Source organism: Quercus robur, chromosome 3 (assembly GCF_932294415.1).
Source record: "Quercus robur chromosome 3, dhQueRobu3.1, whole genome shotgun sequence".
Classification (NCBI taxonomy): domain Eukaryota; kingdom Viridiplantae; phylum Streptophyta; class Magnoliopsida; order Fagales; family Fagaceae; genus Quercus; species Quercus robur.
Window position 1 is genome coordinate 568,453 of NC_065536.1, and position 17,956 is coordinate 586,408.

At 36.0% G+C, this 17,956-nt stretch overlaps 4 protein-coding genes across 4 annotated transcripts in view; 2 read left to right on the forward strand and 2 right to left on the reverse strand.

Annotated features, from left to right (window-relative positions):
* The window catches only part of LOC126716583 (hydrophobic protein RCI2B), a 57,726-nt gene that overhangs the window by 24,971 nt on the left and 14,799 nt on the right, over positions 1-17,956 (forward strand). The gene's annotated exons all lie outside the window — the stretch shown is intronic.
* The window catches only part of LOC126716582 (hydrophobic protein RCI2B-like), a 34,461-nt gene that overhangs the window by 1,706 nt on the left and 14,799 nt on the right, over positions 1-17,956 (forward strand). The window lies entirely within an intron of this gene.
* Positions 1,103-5,284, reverse strand: LOC126716579 (uncharacterized). Its single transcript, XM_050417400.1, has 2 exons — positions 3,294-5,284; positions 1,103-1,429 (listed from the first exon to the last, which is right to left on the reverse strand). The coding sequence occupies exon 1, from the start codon at positions 5,074-5,076 to the stop codon at positions 3,340-3,342; it is 1,737 nt and encodes a 578-aa protein (XP_050273357.1). The 5' UTR covers positions 5,077-5,284; the 3' UTR covers positions 1,103-1,429; positions 3,294-3,339.
* On the reverse strand, positions 16,681-17,815 carry LOC126716581 (uncharacterized). Its single transcript, XM_050417404.1, has 3 exons — positions 17,660-17,815; positions 17,364-17,568; positions 16,681-17,112 (listed from the first exon to the last, which is right to left on the reverse strand). Exons 1-3 carry the CDS (start codon positions 17,721-17,723, stop codon positions 17,061-17,063), a joined length of 321 nt encoding a protein of 106 aa, XP_050273361.1. The 5' UTR covers positions 17,724-17,815; the 3' UTR covers positions 16,681-17,060.

The window sequence follows — 17,956 nt, forward strand, 5'->3', positions numbered from 1 at the left end:
CAGCTAGTCCTCCTCCCCATATTATTTAATTTACATGAAATTATGAAATGCCTTAAAAAGCAGTCACTTTTAGAATTTTAGATGCTAATTGTACTAGGTGACAATCTAATACAGCAAATTGTACCATAGCATTAGTCATTGTTGACAACAATGGCTTCCTTGGAAAAGAGCTGAGGAGAATAGAACAAGAAAAGGAAGATGACATGCATCTAACTAAAAAAGCACAAGCACAATAAAAACCAAAGGAAGAAGGCATACATCTTACCTTAAATTTAAACAACTTTATAGACATACAGCTTTTGAAGCTGTTAAGAAAATTATGAAGGAGTGCCTTAATCTTTTAAATTAAAGTGCAATTAATATTCATTTACTTTTCTCAAAAGAAAGTTTTAGAGCCTGTTTGATAATGTTGTTCTAGTAAAATTGTTTAAGTTTTTTAGAAATATAGGTAGATGAAAAAGTGTTTTGGAAATACGTATTGTGTTGTTTAAATAACAAAAACTGTTATTTAAATACCACCAAATACCCCCTTAGTTGTACACATTTCATCCATCATAAATTTCATGTGCAACCAATTAAGCATTCACAAATGTACTTTTTCATTTTTAAGAATGGGTAACTAATAAGTATTTGTTATTTATTAACATGTACTCTCATAGTAGCTAATTCAGAGTTTTTTTCCTCCATGGCCCAACCTATGAATGTAAAGTATCTTGTTATAGATTTGTCATCATTCATCAATATGGTTGCCTGTTTTGATTGAAAGTAATTTATACATACACGCATCTAGTAGGTCTTGAACACATGATCTCAACCACCACCTTAATTGCTGTTATGATAAGAAGGTGCTATGGAGTTCCTTTAGATATCATCAACATTGTAGATTATAAAAAGGGAATTATCCATTAAAAAATAAAAGCTTGACAAAGCAACAAGGTGGCACGTGGAAGCAAAATCCTTTTCCACATTAGGCAGTAAGATAACAACATCATCAATCAACAATGACAACAACAACAAAAAAAGGTCACAAGCAGCCAAAACGGTAGTTTCACCAATTTGAGAAACAAATGAGCTTACCAACATCCACCCACCCCTGTTTTGATTATTTTGCACTAAAAGTTTAGCATTGTGATTATCAAACACCTCAATTATTTGGTGTGTAGAAGATTAGCAAGAAGGAAGCTTCTCGTTTCTCATAACACGGATATAATACAATTTAGTGATTGAAAACTGAAGCTTCCAGTTCCAGATCAAAGATTTGCCTCACCTTACATTAACCAATACACAACAGATATGTCTCATTCAATTCTCTCTTATTCTTTGAACTGCCATTCCCTACGGCACATGGGGCAATGTGCTTGAGAGGTCTGTGTATTCACGCATTATAAGATGCAATGGAGATGGAATGCATGGTTGCAAGCACCCCAAACTGCAATATCATAGGTTCGAAACAAACATCATTATTTCCTGTCATAAGATTTTAGCAACAACTACAAGAAGATTCAATTGTTTCTTTTCCCTGATAAGTATAAGAATTTATTTAAGCACAAAGGTAAACAGGAAGAATACATACAAGAGGAACAAATGAAAGGGGGGAAAAGAATGCAATCTTTCACTAATATACCAAATAAACTAACAATTTCTAAGGACATACAGTATCAAATTAAGGAAATTATGAAGAAGATTCTCAACTCCTAGTTGAAAAACTACATCATGAATGTGATTCTCTACCTCTGAAATATTGTTACTTAACATGACTCCGACGGATTTTTATTTTTTTCCCATATCTCAATGACAAAAACACACCAGAAAAGAAAAGATGAATTCTTCATGCCTCTGTGAACTCCACAGAGATAAAGAAAAAAAAAAAAAAAGCATTATGTCACAGGTGTGGAAATATACTACGAACCAAGTTCAACAAAAGAACATGGGCTCAACCAGATTTTGTTAGAAACCAGAGACAATCAAAATTGGAAGCCTCAGTTTGAAGTCATTTTAACTATTTAAAATAACTTTATACCTGATGGAAAACCGACACAACCCATAACATCTGAAACACAACAGAATGGACCGAAATTTTATCCCTGTTGGAAAAGGGTGGGTTCTTGTACTAATTTGCATGCTGGTATGAGATTTTCTGGCCGTTTCTGCCAGAATGGAACAAAATTCAAAACTTGAGTTTTACAATTTACTTACAAAATCAGTCAATTGTTGTAATTGAAAGTAGTCTATTACGAGAGTATATCAACTATAAGAACTCTTTTTAAAGAAAATTTGTAAGGAAAGCAACTAGACCTGTTTTTTTTTTTTTTTTGGGTGGGGGGGGGGGGGGGGGGTGGGGGGGGGGATCATTAGATGACATCAATATTTTCTTCTAGCGGGCCAACTCTTATTTTTTGGGGTACAGCATTCAAAAAAGTAAGAACTACAACCAGCCAAGCACTGCAGCCCTTGAACGTGGTTCCACCACCACATGCTAATAACTATAAACCAGCCAAGCACTGCAGCCAGAACTTTCTACAATAATAATGATGGAGGTCTCACTAAAATGGATAGCAAAAACACCCATTTATCATTGAATGGAAAAAGGAAAATGAATATTGCATACCACTCAGCACATAGCAAGTAGGTGTAAAATTGTCAAAGTAAAGAGATTAAAAAAAAAATTAAAAAAAAAAACAACCCTTAAATGCAAGAAAGTGAGAAGAAATAGGGTAAAGGAGAGGTGGTTATCTTTTAAAATCAAACGATCCACAACTCCCTTTTTTATTTTTTTTGGGGGGGGGGGGGGGGGGGAGGGGATAAATCAAACAATTCATAACTACAAATATACTAAGATAATGGTGAGGGGGTAAATGACAGTTTTTATAACAGCTGTTAACTCATTATATTATAAGTTATATATGATTAAAATTTAAAGATAACAAACAATGGGATAACATAATAAGTAAAATTAATCCCATTGTTTGATTATATTAGAAGTTATATATGATCTAATTTACCCCCTCCATTGCAAATTTCTTAAATTTAAGAATTTTTTTTAAAAAAAAAAAAAAAATTTAGATTGAAGAATTCTAACATGTACTTTAAATTAGATCATCTTAGTGTTGCATATCTAAAGAGGCCTTTATGGACATATCAAACAATGGGATAACATAATAAGTAAAATTAATCGAGAAAGATTATAGGAGGTAGGAAGCATTGCATGAGGAACATTACTTCATGGACTCTATTTTGAACAAGAAGTTCTATTAAGAAATGAAAATAAACAAGAGTTCATGTAGAGTAAGTACCTTCAGTCATCTAGCACACAGGATTAGTAAGAAAACCCCCCAAGAATCAATCATGCACAACGAGTTTGTTGTATTCTTCACCTGATAGTTCTACATCCATTATGGCCGCAGGATCCAAATTTCCATCTCCCTCCAGGAATACTCTAAAAATATCATTTGAGCAACCATATATTAATGTGATATCATCTGCTGAAATCACATCAGGAATCAAGCAAAATTTCAAGTTCCAGCACACTATATCTGGCATCACATAGCCATTCATTTCAAATTTCTTTCTGATTGATTCAATTTCAGTAGACACGTCGCCACACAAAACAAAATCGCCAGTATGAGTTAAAATGAAAATTTTCTTTATCATCTTATCTGTGCTCAGGTTGCATCCAAGAGCCATATTTATGACTTTATCCAAAATCTCTGAAACTTTAAAAAAGATGCTATCATGAGATTTCAAAGTCTTGAGCTTAGATCGAAGATCTTCTCCTTCAATCTTTATGAAGTCCACATCATCTGAGGCATTCCGTACAGCCACTTTTCCTTTCCATGGGCTCTCACAGAATTCAGAAGTTAGAAGACTAAAAGCATAGCAAAAGTTCGAGAAGTTATAATATGGTGCAGTACTAAAGACTGAAATGCAGTTGTGAAAGCATCCTTTGCTAGAGAAGTCTTCAACTACTCTCCTCCAATGATACTCCGCGATTTCCTCCCCAAATGCATAGTTCAACAAACTTAAAATCTCGTGAGGAAGCAATCTGCTGAAATTGAATTTTGGCTTCACCGAACGCTTCAGATACCGAAGGTGACGACAAATTCGCCAGTCATCATGTTTAAAGAATAACTTTTTGTAAGTTTTCATAGCAACAAAGGGGACTCGATCATATGGAAGACTGTCCCACTTGCGACGGCTCATGTATGTCTCAGGCAGCTCCAAGGCTTTGCGAAGTGGGATAAGGACCTGTTTTTGCAAACGTTCTCGAACTCGATAAACATAGTGAGCCTCCTCAATCCCTCTGTACTCAGCATCAGAATCATAAGGGAAGAGCTTTCTAGCAACACTCTCACAAAAGAGAGTCGAACGATCATAAGAAGAGTCAAGAGAGGGACACCACTTTGCAGCTAAACTAATCTTATCAATCTGGCCAGTATTCAAGAACTCAAGATCGGATTTTAACAGTCGAGCAAAGATATCGGATATATGTTCATATAAAAAGCGATAATCCTCGTCATTATTGTATTTCTCAATGGCCTTTCTTGCCATTAGAATTCTTTTCTGGTCCCTCAACTGCATTGTCATTTTCTTCTCCCCGGGTGGTTCTTCAACTATTTTTGAATATTTCAGCTTTACTTTTTTGTAATTCTTCATCACAGTAATTTCTCTCCTCTCATAAAATTCATATTTCCGAATTTCATAGCCATAGAGGAGCCGGTAAAGAATTTCGAGCAAGTCTTTCAAATAACCGAATTTGGCAAACACCTCGAGATTGTATGCTAGTGATTTAGGGTGACATTTGTAGAGCCATAAAAGTGAGGCAAAAAACTTTTCTTTGCCATCTTTCCTGGGAGGAATTGTTTTTCTCAAGAAGCAAATAGTTTTGAGGGTGGTAAGTGAATTGTGGTTCCAAGATTTCTCTAAAAGGAATTTCAGAGCATTCAGACTCTGTTGATTGTTCCCACAATTGTAAAGATCTATGCAAGGATGACAAAATTGAAATTGATACCACTCGAAATAAGGTATAGGAGGCATGAATTTTTGCTTATCAAAGCTGCCACTTAGCAATAAGTCCATGAAGGGGTCTTTGATATTGAGATGATGATCAACAGATGAGGATGGATGATCATGATGGACTTCTGGTGGGCCCAATAACCCTAACCCATGATGAGAAGGATTGGGTTTGGGTGGGTGGAATAGCAGAGCAGAAGAAGATGTGTATTGCTTTCGGTATTGTAAAAAATAATGAACTTGTGTCAAACCTCTCCGCGCTTTATTGATAGGCATAAACATACGAACTAGAAGAAAATCCTGGTTAATAGGAAAAACACTCTTAAAACAACATATATGTTCATACCAAAATCAAGAATAAAAAAATGAATATATTAAACAGGCAGTAGCAGGACGTAGTGAACAGTAAACACAATAATACTACAATCAAATCATGCCAAATTTCCTTCTCAAAAAAAAAAAAAAAAAAATCATGCCCAATTTCTCTGTACAAGTAACAAGTAACAAGTAACAGTAAAGCTTTTTCGAAAAGTTTGCTGCAAAGATTACCTTTTTAGCATGGTCATGGTCATGTTGTGGTGTGAGCTAAAACAGAGATATTTGATTAAAACAAAAGACAGATTTTTTTTTTTTTTTTTTTTTTTTTTTTTGAGATATAAGCATCTATCAAGTTTTTATTTTATTTATAATTAAATTTAATGTTCCAATCTTCACATATAGTCAAAGACTTAAAAAATTTCCTAAGGAATAATAATAACGAACACACAGAGACAGAAAAAGAAAATTGCGTGAGCAGCAACAATACATACCAGTTGAAAGGGATCAGATCTTCATACACATTCACAGAGACAGAGACAGAGACAGAGTATTAAATTTGTGAGCTTGACCGATGCCCTACCTCTGAGGTCGACCGGTTACCTTTTTTGATTATCACCGGCAAAAATAAAAAGGAGACCATGTCTGCGGCGATGAAGAGAGAGTGTGGGTAAAAAAATTAATTTATTTATCAGAGAGAAAGATAGTTTTTAAAAAATTAAATACCATATTTATTTACATAAGCTGTGTCAAAAAATATTTAAACTGTCTTATAGCTTTAGTTAGGATTCAAGGCAATATATTTGATAGAGTACCTTAGAAAATCTAGAAAATTTGAATCTCTTTAAGATTAGGTTTGGAGCATCCACACTAGATGTGGTAAATGTGCCAAATGTCAAATATTTGGCACATCAAACACCAAAAAACCCCATTTATCCGATGTTCTAAATCTCATAAATTATACAACACTGAACAGTACCCTCACAAATTTGCCATAGTACAGACGAAATGTGGCATATGATTTTTTTTTTTATTCGGCTTTTCTCTCTCCTTTCACTTCTTTAATTGAGATTTTTTCTCTCCTCACAATCTCTCTCTCTCTCCCAACCGGTGTTCTTTCCTCAAATCAAACCCAAAAATCTTCTTTCTTCTCTCTTTGCACCTTAAATCAAACTCCAATTCCTAATTCAAAACAAAACCCAGAAATGGAATCATCACAAACTCAGAAAGAACAAAGGAATCGGCGATGGAGGCAAGGTAGAGCTTGGTGCCAGGGAAGGCAAAGCCATGAAGATCGACGTGTGAGCAGTAAGCGAGGTTTGTGAGGGCGAGGTCCGCCGCCGGAGTGTTTGTCACAATCATGGGATCGGAATCAACGTGGGCATCGACGTTGAGGTGAGATCAAAATCGACGTTGAGGTGAGATCGGAGTGTTCGTCACAATCGTGGGCATCAACGTTGATGTGAGATCGAAATTGTGGGTTGCCGGTGCTAGTGGGTTTTGGTTGTGTTTTCTGGGTTTGAGTTGCTATGTTTTCTGGGTTTGGTTAAGTGTGTTTTAATGGGTTTTGTGGTGGGTTGTTGATGACGGTGGTTGTGGTGGTGGTTTTGTTTTCAATTTTTTGTTTTGCAATGGATTGTGGCTGCCACGGTGGTGGTGGCAGCGGCAACGGCAGCAGTGTTGTGGTTGTTATTTATTGTGTTAGATATATTATTTTATTGTGTTGTTTATATTATTTTAATGTGTAGTAAATATTATTTTAATGTATAGAATTGAATGATAAAACATCTAATAAATGAGATGTTGTAAAATGATATGATAAAATAATAAAGTAGGTCTTTGGTGTGGCAAAATGACATAAATTATGCCACATTTGCTGTGGATGCTCTTTAGGGAGTTGTATTAGTTGTGATGGTGGAAGAAACAAGTAACTACTAAGTATTTGTTTGGATACGGATGAAAACTCATGCGTTTGTGTTTTTGTCTTTTTTTTTTTTACCAGCGCCTCTTGCATTGTTCATGGGACATGAACAATGCATTAAGGCAGATGTATGGTATTCAGGAGAGTAAACAGTAACCCAAAATTTTTTTTTTTTATTGTTTTCAACAATAAATTTTCAATTTTCAACAAAATAAGCAGTATCCAAACACACCTTAAGTGTGCATTTAGCATTGGCTTAAAAAACCAGATTTTTTTATTATTATTTAGCTTATCAAATAATCTAAACCATTTGTTATAATGTAAATTGAAAATAACATCGACTAAATTGACTGCCACCAAAATGTAAAGATCATATTTATTGTGACCCTAAAATGTAGGGGTCAAAATAGTGTTTTTGCCTACATAAATTTCATTAAAAAATTAAATAAATAATAATTTTACACTATTTTTAAAATTTTTAGAGCATCTTCAATAGGCTTTTCAAAGCTATAAATTAAAAAAAAAAAAAAAAACCCCTTCAACCACATATTTAAATTCTATTTTTTTTTAGTTACTATATTGGTTCTCTTGAAGAAGAGAGTAGAGTAGTACTATAGTAACTCCAGACAATGTTCTCCCTTAAAATAATTCTTGAATAAAAAGTGTTTTTTTTTTAAAATGAAAAATCATTTTTTGGGTTGGTTAGATTATGACTGATTTATTCACATGTCAGGATGGTGACCCTCGTTTGTCTAGTTTGTAAAAAATAATGAACTTGGTTTTTTTGATATTGCATGTTATAACCATATGACTCCTAATGAACCCCAATTTTTAGATAAGGCATCCTTAGAACATCCAATCACCATTTACACTGCTAATGGAACTCCTATGCCTGTTAGTCATAAATGAACAATCTCTTCTCCTTGTTTATCCCTTAGTGACACTTTTCATATCCCAAAATTGTCCCTTAATTTGCTTTCTGTTGGTCAACTTTGTGAATTAGGCATAGATCTTCTATTTACTAATCATGGTGTAGATGTGCAGGATCCCCAGACGAGTCAAGTGCTCGAGACAGGCCGAAAGGTTAGTCGCATATTTGAGGTTTATGACTTGAAGATTCTTTTACAAGTTGTTTTTGTAGCTGCTACCACTGCCACCCCCTCACCTGATCTACGGCATGCTCGTCTTAGTCATCCATCCTTATCTCGTCTTCAGTTGTTAGCTTCTCAAGGTCATTTAGGTTCAGTTCAGTTTCAACATTTTGATTGTACTTCCAATCATTTTGGCAAACAAACAAAATTTCCCTTTAATAATAGGGATTCATTTTCTTCTGCACCTTTGGATCTTATACATTCTAATATTTAGGGTCCTGTACCTGTTCCCATTAAGGGGGGATCTAGATATTTTGTCATATTTATGGATGAATTTTCTCGATATACTTAGATTTATCTACTTCACCATAGATTTGAACTTGTGTCTATTTACCAAACATTTCATAAAATGATTGAAACACAGTCAATCGCACCGTCAAAGTCTTTCGATCAGATAATGCTCAAGAATATAAAGATAAATCTTTCCTATCCTTTTTAGACAGTCATGGTACCCTTCCTCAGCGGTCTTGTCCTTACACCTCTCAACAAAATGGTCGTGCACAACGAAAATATCGTCACATTCTTGATGTTGTCCGCACCCTTCTCATTTCTGCCTCTCTTTCTAAGCGCTTTTGGGGTGAGGCCGCACTCACTGTTATGTACACCATTAATCGTATTCATTCACCAACTACACACAACAAATCACCATTCGAGTTTCTCTATTGTCAAACTCCTTACTACTCTTCTTTTTGGGTTTTTAGTTGTGCTTGCTTTGTCTCTCTTCCTCCTCATGAACGAACAAAACTCCAGTCTCGTGGTCATCTCTGCTGTTTCCTTGGTTATGGTGTATCTCAAAAAGGGTTTCGTTGCTATGATCCCATTTCTCATCGCCTTCGTGTCTCCCGTCATGTTGAGTTTTGGGAACAACGTCATTTCACGAGTTTTCAGCAATTTCTTGTGTCCTCTTCCTTAGAGTCTCCCATTTTTATTGATCTTTTCCTTCCTCTCTATCCTGAACTTGTGGAGGATTCTTTGACATTGGTTGCCTCTCTAGACGACTCATCTCTGGTTTTGTCCTTGGCATATGACTCGCCTGTCTTGGATCCTGTGGCACCACCTTCTCCTGAGTCTCATGTTGGTCTTGAACTTTGTCGTTCCACTCGGGTAAGCATTCCTCCCCCTTATCTCACTGATTATCACTGCTCTTTTACTCTTGTTACCCTCTATGAACCTCACACCTATCGTGAGGCCCATACTGACCCTCTTTGGCAGCAAGCTATAAACGAAGAACTAGATGCCCTTCATAAGAATCACACTTGGGATATGGTTGATTTGCCTCCTAGTCAGTCTGTAGTAGGTTGTAGGTGGGTTTACAAGATCAAGAGCAAGGCTGATGGATCTATTGAACGGTACAAGGCTCGCCTAGTTGCCAAGGGCTTTTCTCAAGAGTATGACAGTGACTATGAGGAAACATTTGCTCATGTTGCTTGCCTTACATCTGTCAAATGTCTCATTGTTGTGGCTGCTGATCGCCATTGGCCTCTTTATCAAATGGATGTGAAGAATGTTTTCCTCAATGGAGACCTCCAAGAAGAAGTATACATGCAACCACCCCCTGGCTATCCACACTCAGGCAGTCAAGTTTGTCGCCTTCGCCGTGTTCTTTATGGACTCAAGTAGGCTCCTAGAGTTTGGTTTGAAAAGTTTAGCTCAGTTGTTGCTCAGCAGGGTTTCACTTTAAGTCCTCATGACATTCCTCTCTTTGACCGAAGATCCTCTGCCGATATCACTCTTATTCTTTTTTATGTTGATGATATGATTATTACTAGAGATGATTCTGCAGGTATCCGCTTTCTTCAGCACTTCCTTAGTCAGCATTTTTAGATGAAAGATCTGGACACTCTCAGCTATTTTCTTGGGCTTGAGGTTACTTCATCTTTTAATGGATACTATCTTTCCCAAGCTAAATATGCTTCTGATCTTCTCTCCAAAGTCGATATCACCGACAATAAGACTGTTTCCACTCCCTTGGAATACAATGCAAAGCTCACACCCTTGGATGGTGAACCTATATCTGATGCTACTTGCTATCGTCAGTTGGTTGGTAGTCTGATCTATCTCACTGTTACTCGTCCGGATATTTCACATGCCGTGGGTATGGTCAATAAGTTCATGGATGCCCCTTGTTTTGTCCACTATGCTACCGTTCTTTAAATTCTCCAATATATCAAGGGCACACTTTATCATGGTCTCCACCACTCCTCTTGGTCTTCTCTCGAGCTTCATACTTATTCAGATGTGGACTAGGCAAGTGATCCGACTGATCGATGCTTCATCACAGGTTTATGTTTCCTGTTGGGTACTTTTCTTGTCTTATGGCGTAGCAAGAAGCAGGATGTGGTTTCCCATTCTAGTACTGAGGCTGAGTATCGTGCCCTTACTGACACCACCTGCGAGCTTGTCTAACTTCACTGGCTCTTGGCTGACATGGATGCTCCACAGCCCACTGCCACTATTCTTTATTGTGACAATCGTAGTGCTATCTACATTGCTCATAATGATGTCTTCCTGAATGCACCAAGCACATTGAGATCGATTGTCACATCACTCGCCAGCATCTCAAGAAAGACAATCTCAAGTTGTTCTCCATCTCCTTTGCTAACTAGCCTGCAGATATCTTCATCAAGACTCACCCACCTGGTTGTCTTCGAGATCTTATATCCAAACTCCAGTTGGCTTCCTGCTTGCCACCTCGAGTTTGAGGAAGGATGTTTGTGTATAGCTTAGACTAGATTAGTCTATTAGGCTTAGTCTAGTATACTGTACTTGTAGTTTACTCATATTACTTGTACTACACACATACCTAGCCTATATAAGGCTCTCTATTGTACATTATTATCAACACAAAATATACAGACTATTCAGTCTTTCTCTCTCACTTTATATTCTTAACAGCGGAGAACACTATACTTGGGCATATCCAGAAGGGTGGTGCAGCCGCAACCATGCAATCGACTGCCATGCGCAACGAGAGAGCTGGCCTTATGGATCATAATGATATGAGTTATGATGCAGATCTTGGTGGTGTGAGTATCACCGAGATTGATCTTCCTGGGAAGCGTGTAATCACCGAGTCAATTGGCGAATAGGTGATTTGAACACAGTTTAATTTTATGCAAATATATATCTTCCATGTATAGTGTGTTTATATGATGTGAGTCTATTTGATACACAAAATTTCACAGGAGTCTTATGTGTCCTACTGGCCCTCTAAAAACTGAAATCAAACTCAAATTATTGATCCAGTCATTGGACAACTCAGACTATGAAAAAAAAAAAAACTAGGCAGGCACAATAAATTCTACAAGTTTTTTTTTTTAAAGCATATAATTGTGAAATTTGTCTTGTCATAGACTTAATTGTTTGTAAATTCAACTTATTAAGTCCATTACTAGATAATATCATTTTAAATCTAATATTTCATGCAAGAAATACTAATCAAATTCAGAGTTCAAATATTTTTGAACTCTTCCTTTCCTAATGTAATTATCATTTTTTTTTTAAATCCTTACACACAAAAAATGCTTTTTTTTAAGATGTTGCATTTTGTGGGTTTAATTTTTGTGAGTATGATAGAAAAATGAACTCATTTTATTTTCATCTTTACCTTTCTCCAAGTACAGTTAATGAGATGTGGCAGTGATTGATTTGTAAACAGTGCAACACACAATAAAAGGGGCAAAAATGGCCCATTACCATCAATTTTGAAAATAATTTGCCCAGAAACACTGTTTCCGAACAATATAGCAATATACCACTTTTTTAGGTACTCGAGCTTGGTGAGCTCGAGTACCATGTTTTTTTAATCCACTATCGTCCCATATTCAAGAAGCCCTATAGTGGTGTTTTTAAGCCCTATAGTGACGTTTTCGGGCCCTATAGCGGCGTTTTTAAGCCCCCATACCAGGTTAAGGGGCCCTATAGTGACGTTTTCGGGCCCTATAGCGGCGTTTTTCTGCAAATTTTTTTTTATAAGTCCCCATAACAGGTTCAAGGGGCCCTATAGTGGCGGTTTTAAGCCCTATAGTGACGTTTTTGGGCCCTATAGCGGCGTTTTCCTGCAAATTTTTTTTATAAGTCCCCATAACAGGTTCAAGGGGCCCTATAGTGGCGTTTTTAAACCCTATAATGACGTTTTCGGGCCCTATAGCGGCGTTTTTTTTTTGAGAAGATGTTTGACTTAAAAAAACATGGTACTCGAGCTCACCAAGCTCGAGTACCTAAAAAAAGTGGTATATTGCTATATTGTTCGGAAACAGTGTTTCTGGGCAAAGTATTTTCAAAATTGATGGTAATGGGCCATTTTTGCCCAATAAAAGGATATACCTTAATAATTTAGTGTGAAAAGAGAGAGGGGGAAGGATCGTCCAAGTGCACTAGGCTTCCCATTTCTTATTTTGTGCATAACAATGTAATCCTGTTGTCTATGTTGGTTCTTGTGCATAACTTTTTTTTGGTACCTAATCGATTGAAATGTGTAATATTTTGATAAGTCTAGGTTGTTGATCAATACAACCAACGGGCTCCATTGGCACCACCAGCCATATTTGAACAATCAGGTGGTGATGGTGGGCGTGGTGGTGCAATCACAATTGGTGAAGCACTCGAAGCCACTACCATGACAGCTGGGCAGAAGCCCGTGGACCGGAGTGATGCCGCTGCTATTCAAGTAGCCAAAGTTAGAGCAACAAGGTGGATCAACATAGTCCCAGGTGGGGTTGCTGCCATAGCCTAGTCAGCTGCAAGTTTAAATGCCAGAGCAACAAGCATAGATGAAAAGACAAAACTTGCCAATATTCTAGTGGTTATATATTTTAACGAGAAAATATTATTTCACAGATAGATTTAATATTTCACACAAATATCTATAATTAATATAGAAATATCAACATTTTAATAAAAATAAATTGATGTGATAAAAAAGAGAATTAAAATTGTGACTATATGATGCAGCGTGAGCGTGTAGAAGCAGAATCTATAACACACAAATACTACAACTCTTCCACTATACCTAAGTTCTACAAGAACACTAGGCTAATAGGCAAAATAATAGAGAAAACCTCTCTAGCAAACTTTTATTCAAAAAACACACATAACAATAACCTCTCTATAAAGAGTATTTATAGGAATAGAATTTCTCCTACTCTTTTTAGGAAAAGAAATAATAAACCTACTTCTACTTGAAAAAGGAAAAACAATTTAACTAGGAAAAAAAATACAATTAAAATCCAAATTCAACTAGGAAAAAGAAAACAACATAAAATATTAAAATATTTTATTCTCCCTTAACCAATCTGCATCACTATGTGAGAATGAAAACCCAATATATTTGTCACTAACATTGTTACTAACAAATATATGAAAAAAAATTGGGTAGAAAATCCAATATATTTGTCACTAACATTGTTACTACCAAATATATGTAAAGAATTGGGTATTATTTTAATTGGTGTTAATTAATGAAAGAGAAAAATTAATATACATTGGAGAATAAAAAACAGTTGGCAAGTATATGTGTCTGGGTCTATATATAAAGGTCCAAATTACAATGTTCTCTATAAGCTCCTTTTATTACACACGTACAAATCATTATTTTATTTTGGTGTCTGCATACTATTTTACAAAACACAATTATTTATTTATTTATTAATTATTATTAATTTATTAATTTTTTTATTTTTTTATTTTTTTTTTTTGTGTTTTGAAGTTACAAACACTATATAATTTTGATGAGTTAAAATTTTGATATAAATTGTTTAAAAGATAATATTATGCTCACATTTGGAGCGTCTGTGCAAAATGACAGAGAGCTAAAAGGAGCGAGAACTTTCATTAACTGAACTGATATAACCAACTGAATCAAAATAAAATTGTACACGTTATAGAGACTAAATACAAAAAATATACGGGCACATGTGCCAGCTAATTATCTCACGTGTGAACACATTCTAGTTAAACACAATTCACTGAACTACAGGTACAATTCTACAACAACTAAACTGCTTATCTCAGGCTTCACTTCTTCTCCTCTTTCTTCTTTTGCTTCGTTCTTTGTCTTTTTTCCTTTCTCTCTCCCTTATCTCCTTGTCTCATAATCAATGAGTATGAATAAATTGAGTTTTAATCAACAAGATTAAAATCTCATCTTTAGGTTAGTTTTGATGTAAGCCCGAATTCAAAATTCTGGTATATTAGGATTTTGCTAGTCATTTCCACGTCCTTCTAGTTTTTTTTTTTAATTTTTTTTTATGGGACACGTCCTTCTAGTTAAACACCTTTGGATGAGCAGAAGGTTCTACCATTTTGTATTGGGGTCTATTAATTCCACTACTGGGAGAGAGGACTCTGACCTGGTCTGAGACTCTGAGATAGTCCCCAAATATACCCACACTTTCTCCACCACACATGCATGAGTCCCTAGCTTTTAGTTGAATCTCAAGACAATGGGAATTTGCACAGTAATTGGCTTTGAAAATCCTGACTGGAAGGGATTGGGGACGTTCTCATATATACATGTCAACCTCGCTTTGCAAGCATAGAGAGATTGAGCATCGATCCCATCTCTCCCCTCCTCTTAGATTATATTTTAAATTCATTTATGATATGTTTGGATGAATACTTCAGCCTCCTCTCTCCTCCCCTCTCCTCTCCCTCCAAGTGGTTAGGTTCGACAACCTCCACCTCCTCTAGAGTTGTGTACTAGGGTGGCTATTGAACTCCTACTCAAAGAACTCTTTTTAGAAATATAATTAATATTATAAATAAGTTATTTGAGAAGGTTCTTCGGTTATCTACTAAGAAGAAAGATATTTAGCACAATCCGTTTTTATTATTGGATGAAGTAGTTAAAGATGTTATGATATAAAGTTTTTTGTCGTTGAATAAAAGAATTTGAGATTTAAATTCTACCTATACTAAAAACTATTATTAAATCATCGTAGAGCAAACGAAATATGTTGAAATTCTATCATATCTATTTAAAAAGATTGGATTAGTAATCAATTTTTGATTATAAGGCAAGCAGGGCCCTAGATTTGATTCATTTTCATCGATTGAGATGCTGCCCCTAAAATTGTAAGCTTATGAGATATGGTCAATGACAATTGATGGGTTGCAATAAATGTTGACACGAAGGAGTTATTGGCAATCGCCGATCGGCTTACTCTTCTTTTGAGAGAACTGTATCAACCGATTGGTCAAGGAAAAGTGCCCTTGGAGAGGCAGCTTTGACCGTAAATGACCCTCTTAGATTGATGACCAAGGCTAATAGTCGATACCCATTAAAGGGATCCTGAGGTCTTCCATGGAATTTGGGCCGAAACTTATTTCGGGTGATAGATCTCATTGGATCGACTCTAAGGAGCCTTAGAAGATGGACTTTGCCACGGGCCCAAAGGCTCCTAGGATGGTCCAAACTCCAGTCCTTTTTGGGCCTGCTAGGCTCAACCATCTCCTTATACATGGCAAACTAAGGCAGAGCGTTGCTTGGTCTGTGATATAATCTCTGATGAATGCTAATAAAAATAAGTCGATGGTTTCACTTCGCAGACCAGTATCGAACACATTCCACAACATTGGTAAACTGGATGACATTTTTTAGATCCAATGTCGTTCTTAGGGAGATATCAAAAAAAAATGTCGCTCTTAGGGATTACATGTTGCTCATTGAGTTTTAGATAAGAGAAGGTTGGGTTGGCTGTCTTTGATTGATGGCTCTCGCCATCAGTTATTTGTTTGTTCTATTTGCACATTTTCCTTGCATGCCTTGAGCCCTTGACATACCCTCATTTGCATATCATATTCAGTTGAGACTTTAGTGTTTTTTTTTTTTTTTAAAGGGTATATACAGAGTACGTACATTAAGCGTGCAAAGAACGTTTTTTTAGGATTAAGATTTTTTGAAATATTAAGATAACTTCCTTGTTCTTTTCAATAGCTATCCTCATTTTCATAACACTACTTACTAAAGGTTTGAATAGAGTACCCATCACACATTTAACTTGTGTTACATGTCAGTGGGGCAATATCAAAAGAATCATGCTTTACCCCTTCTCTCTTCTAATGTTATTCTAAACATCAGTGCTCGGCCATCCAAGAGAGACGAGAAAAATACATGATATCAAAATTGAACCCAAAAGATAAACAGTACTGAACAAAGTGCAGCAAAACATAATCAACTCAACTAAAGCAGGATATTCATGATTATAATTTATAAACTCCAGGGTAGCTGTAAGCTTTTATAAAATTCAATATTGTAGCGAGTAATTGTGAAGCACAGAAACCAAGTGAAACCTCAGCTCATGCTCAATTCATTTTTAATTTGCACTGTCACTTACTCAAAATTGAGCTAGTTGCAAGCTTTCCAAAAATATTTTTCTTTGAATCGATAGGACTGTATACATCTCTTGCATGCAAACAGAGGACCAATGCTAACCTCATGCTCACAATTCAAAAAAAATCACCACATCATATGCAACAAAATTGATAATTTCCCTATAATGTACAAACTACTATACAACTCTGAATATTGGAGGATGAGAAAAATTCCTGACCTAAATCTTCTATAAACAAATAACGTTGTGAGGTGACTGAGGTTTAAATCACTTAAAAGTGTATTCTTCCACAACTCAGTTGGCTAAGCTAACCTTTTCAAGTGCCAATTCTCATGTGATGAGCCTGATATGTAGTTGCACTAGCTCTCTTACTCGTGCTTCCCTGTTCATCAAAAAGGATACACTACTCCATGGAAACATTAATTCATGTTTAATTTCTTATCATAGTGCCAGGCAGATCATGAAAATTTTTAACTTTTGTATATATTGTGGCCGAGGTATATTGTGGCACCTTACTGGCATCATCCTTTCTCATACCTTATAAATTCTCCTTTTTTGACATTATTTCAAACATGGCAGATATCTCCAGTTTTTTAGTGACTAAATTTTTTGCTGAAAGATATTCTCTCTTACCTTGATACAACAAGCTCACAGAAGGAGGGAAATAGAACAAGCAGATGAGGACGCTTGTCTTGACTTTCCTCCTCTGCTAGGCCACTTTTCAAGTGTGGATGCAAAGGAAGGATGGATGCTGTGTCCGAATGAATAATCAGACGTGCCAGTTCTTGAAGGACAAATATTATTTCTTCGAGCCTAGCTGCTGGCAACGGGCGTTCACCTGCAGGAACAGAAGGATGGTTCAGAAGAGAATAATCTTGAAGGTGAAATGAACATTAGAGGAACCCAACATATTGTAAGAAGACACGCGCCTAAGTCATTCTCATCAGTGAGAAATCTGTTCAAGATGTACTCACATCTGGTCACGAGCATCATGATTGAGATTTTGCTAACTTCAGATCTTGTCAAATTCCAATGATTGGTTTCTTTGCTGTAACTGAGGTACAGATAGTAGTATGTGAAATTTGGAATAAAAATGCATTGGAAAACAGAGCTTTGCAGATGTCTAAAGATGTTTCAATTGAAAGAAACAAAAGAAGGCTTTAAAAGTACAGGGTTTAGAGGTTGCCTAATGGAAGAGTCATGCATTAATAGTTGCAGAAAGACAA

Coding starts and splice junctions, on each gene's coding strand:
- LOC126716581 (XM_050417404.1), bottom strand. CDS start 17,723: ATGATGCTCGTGACCAGATGTGAGTACATCTTGAACAGATTTCTCACT. Junction 17,569..17,659: donor CACTGATGAGAATGACTTAG/GCGCGTGTCTTC, acceptor CTGTTCCTGCAG/GTGAACGCCCGTTGCCAGCA. Junction 17,113..17,363: donor TGTGAGCTTGTTGTATCAAG/GTAAGAGAGAAT, acceptor TTTGATGAACAG/GGAAGCACGAGTAAGAGAGC.
- LOC126716579 (XM_050417400.1), bottom strand. CDS start 5,076: ATGGACTTATTGCTAAGTGGCAGCTTTGATAAGCAAAAATTCATGCCT.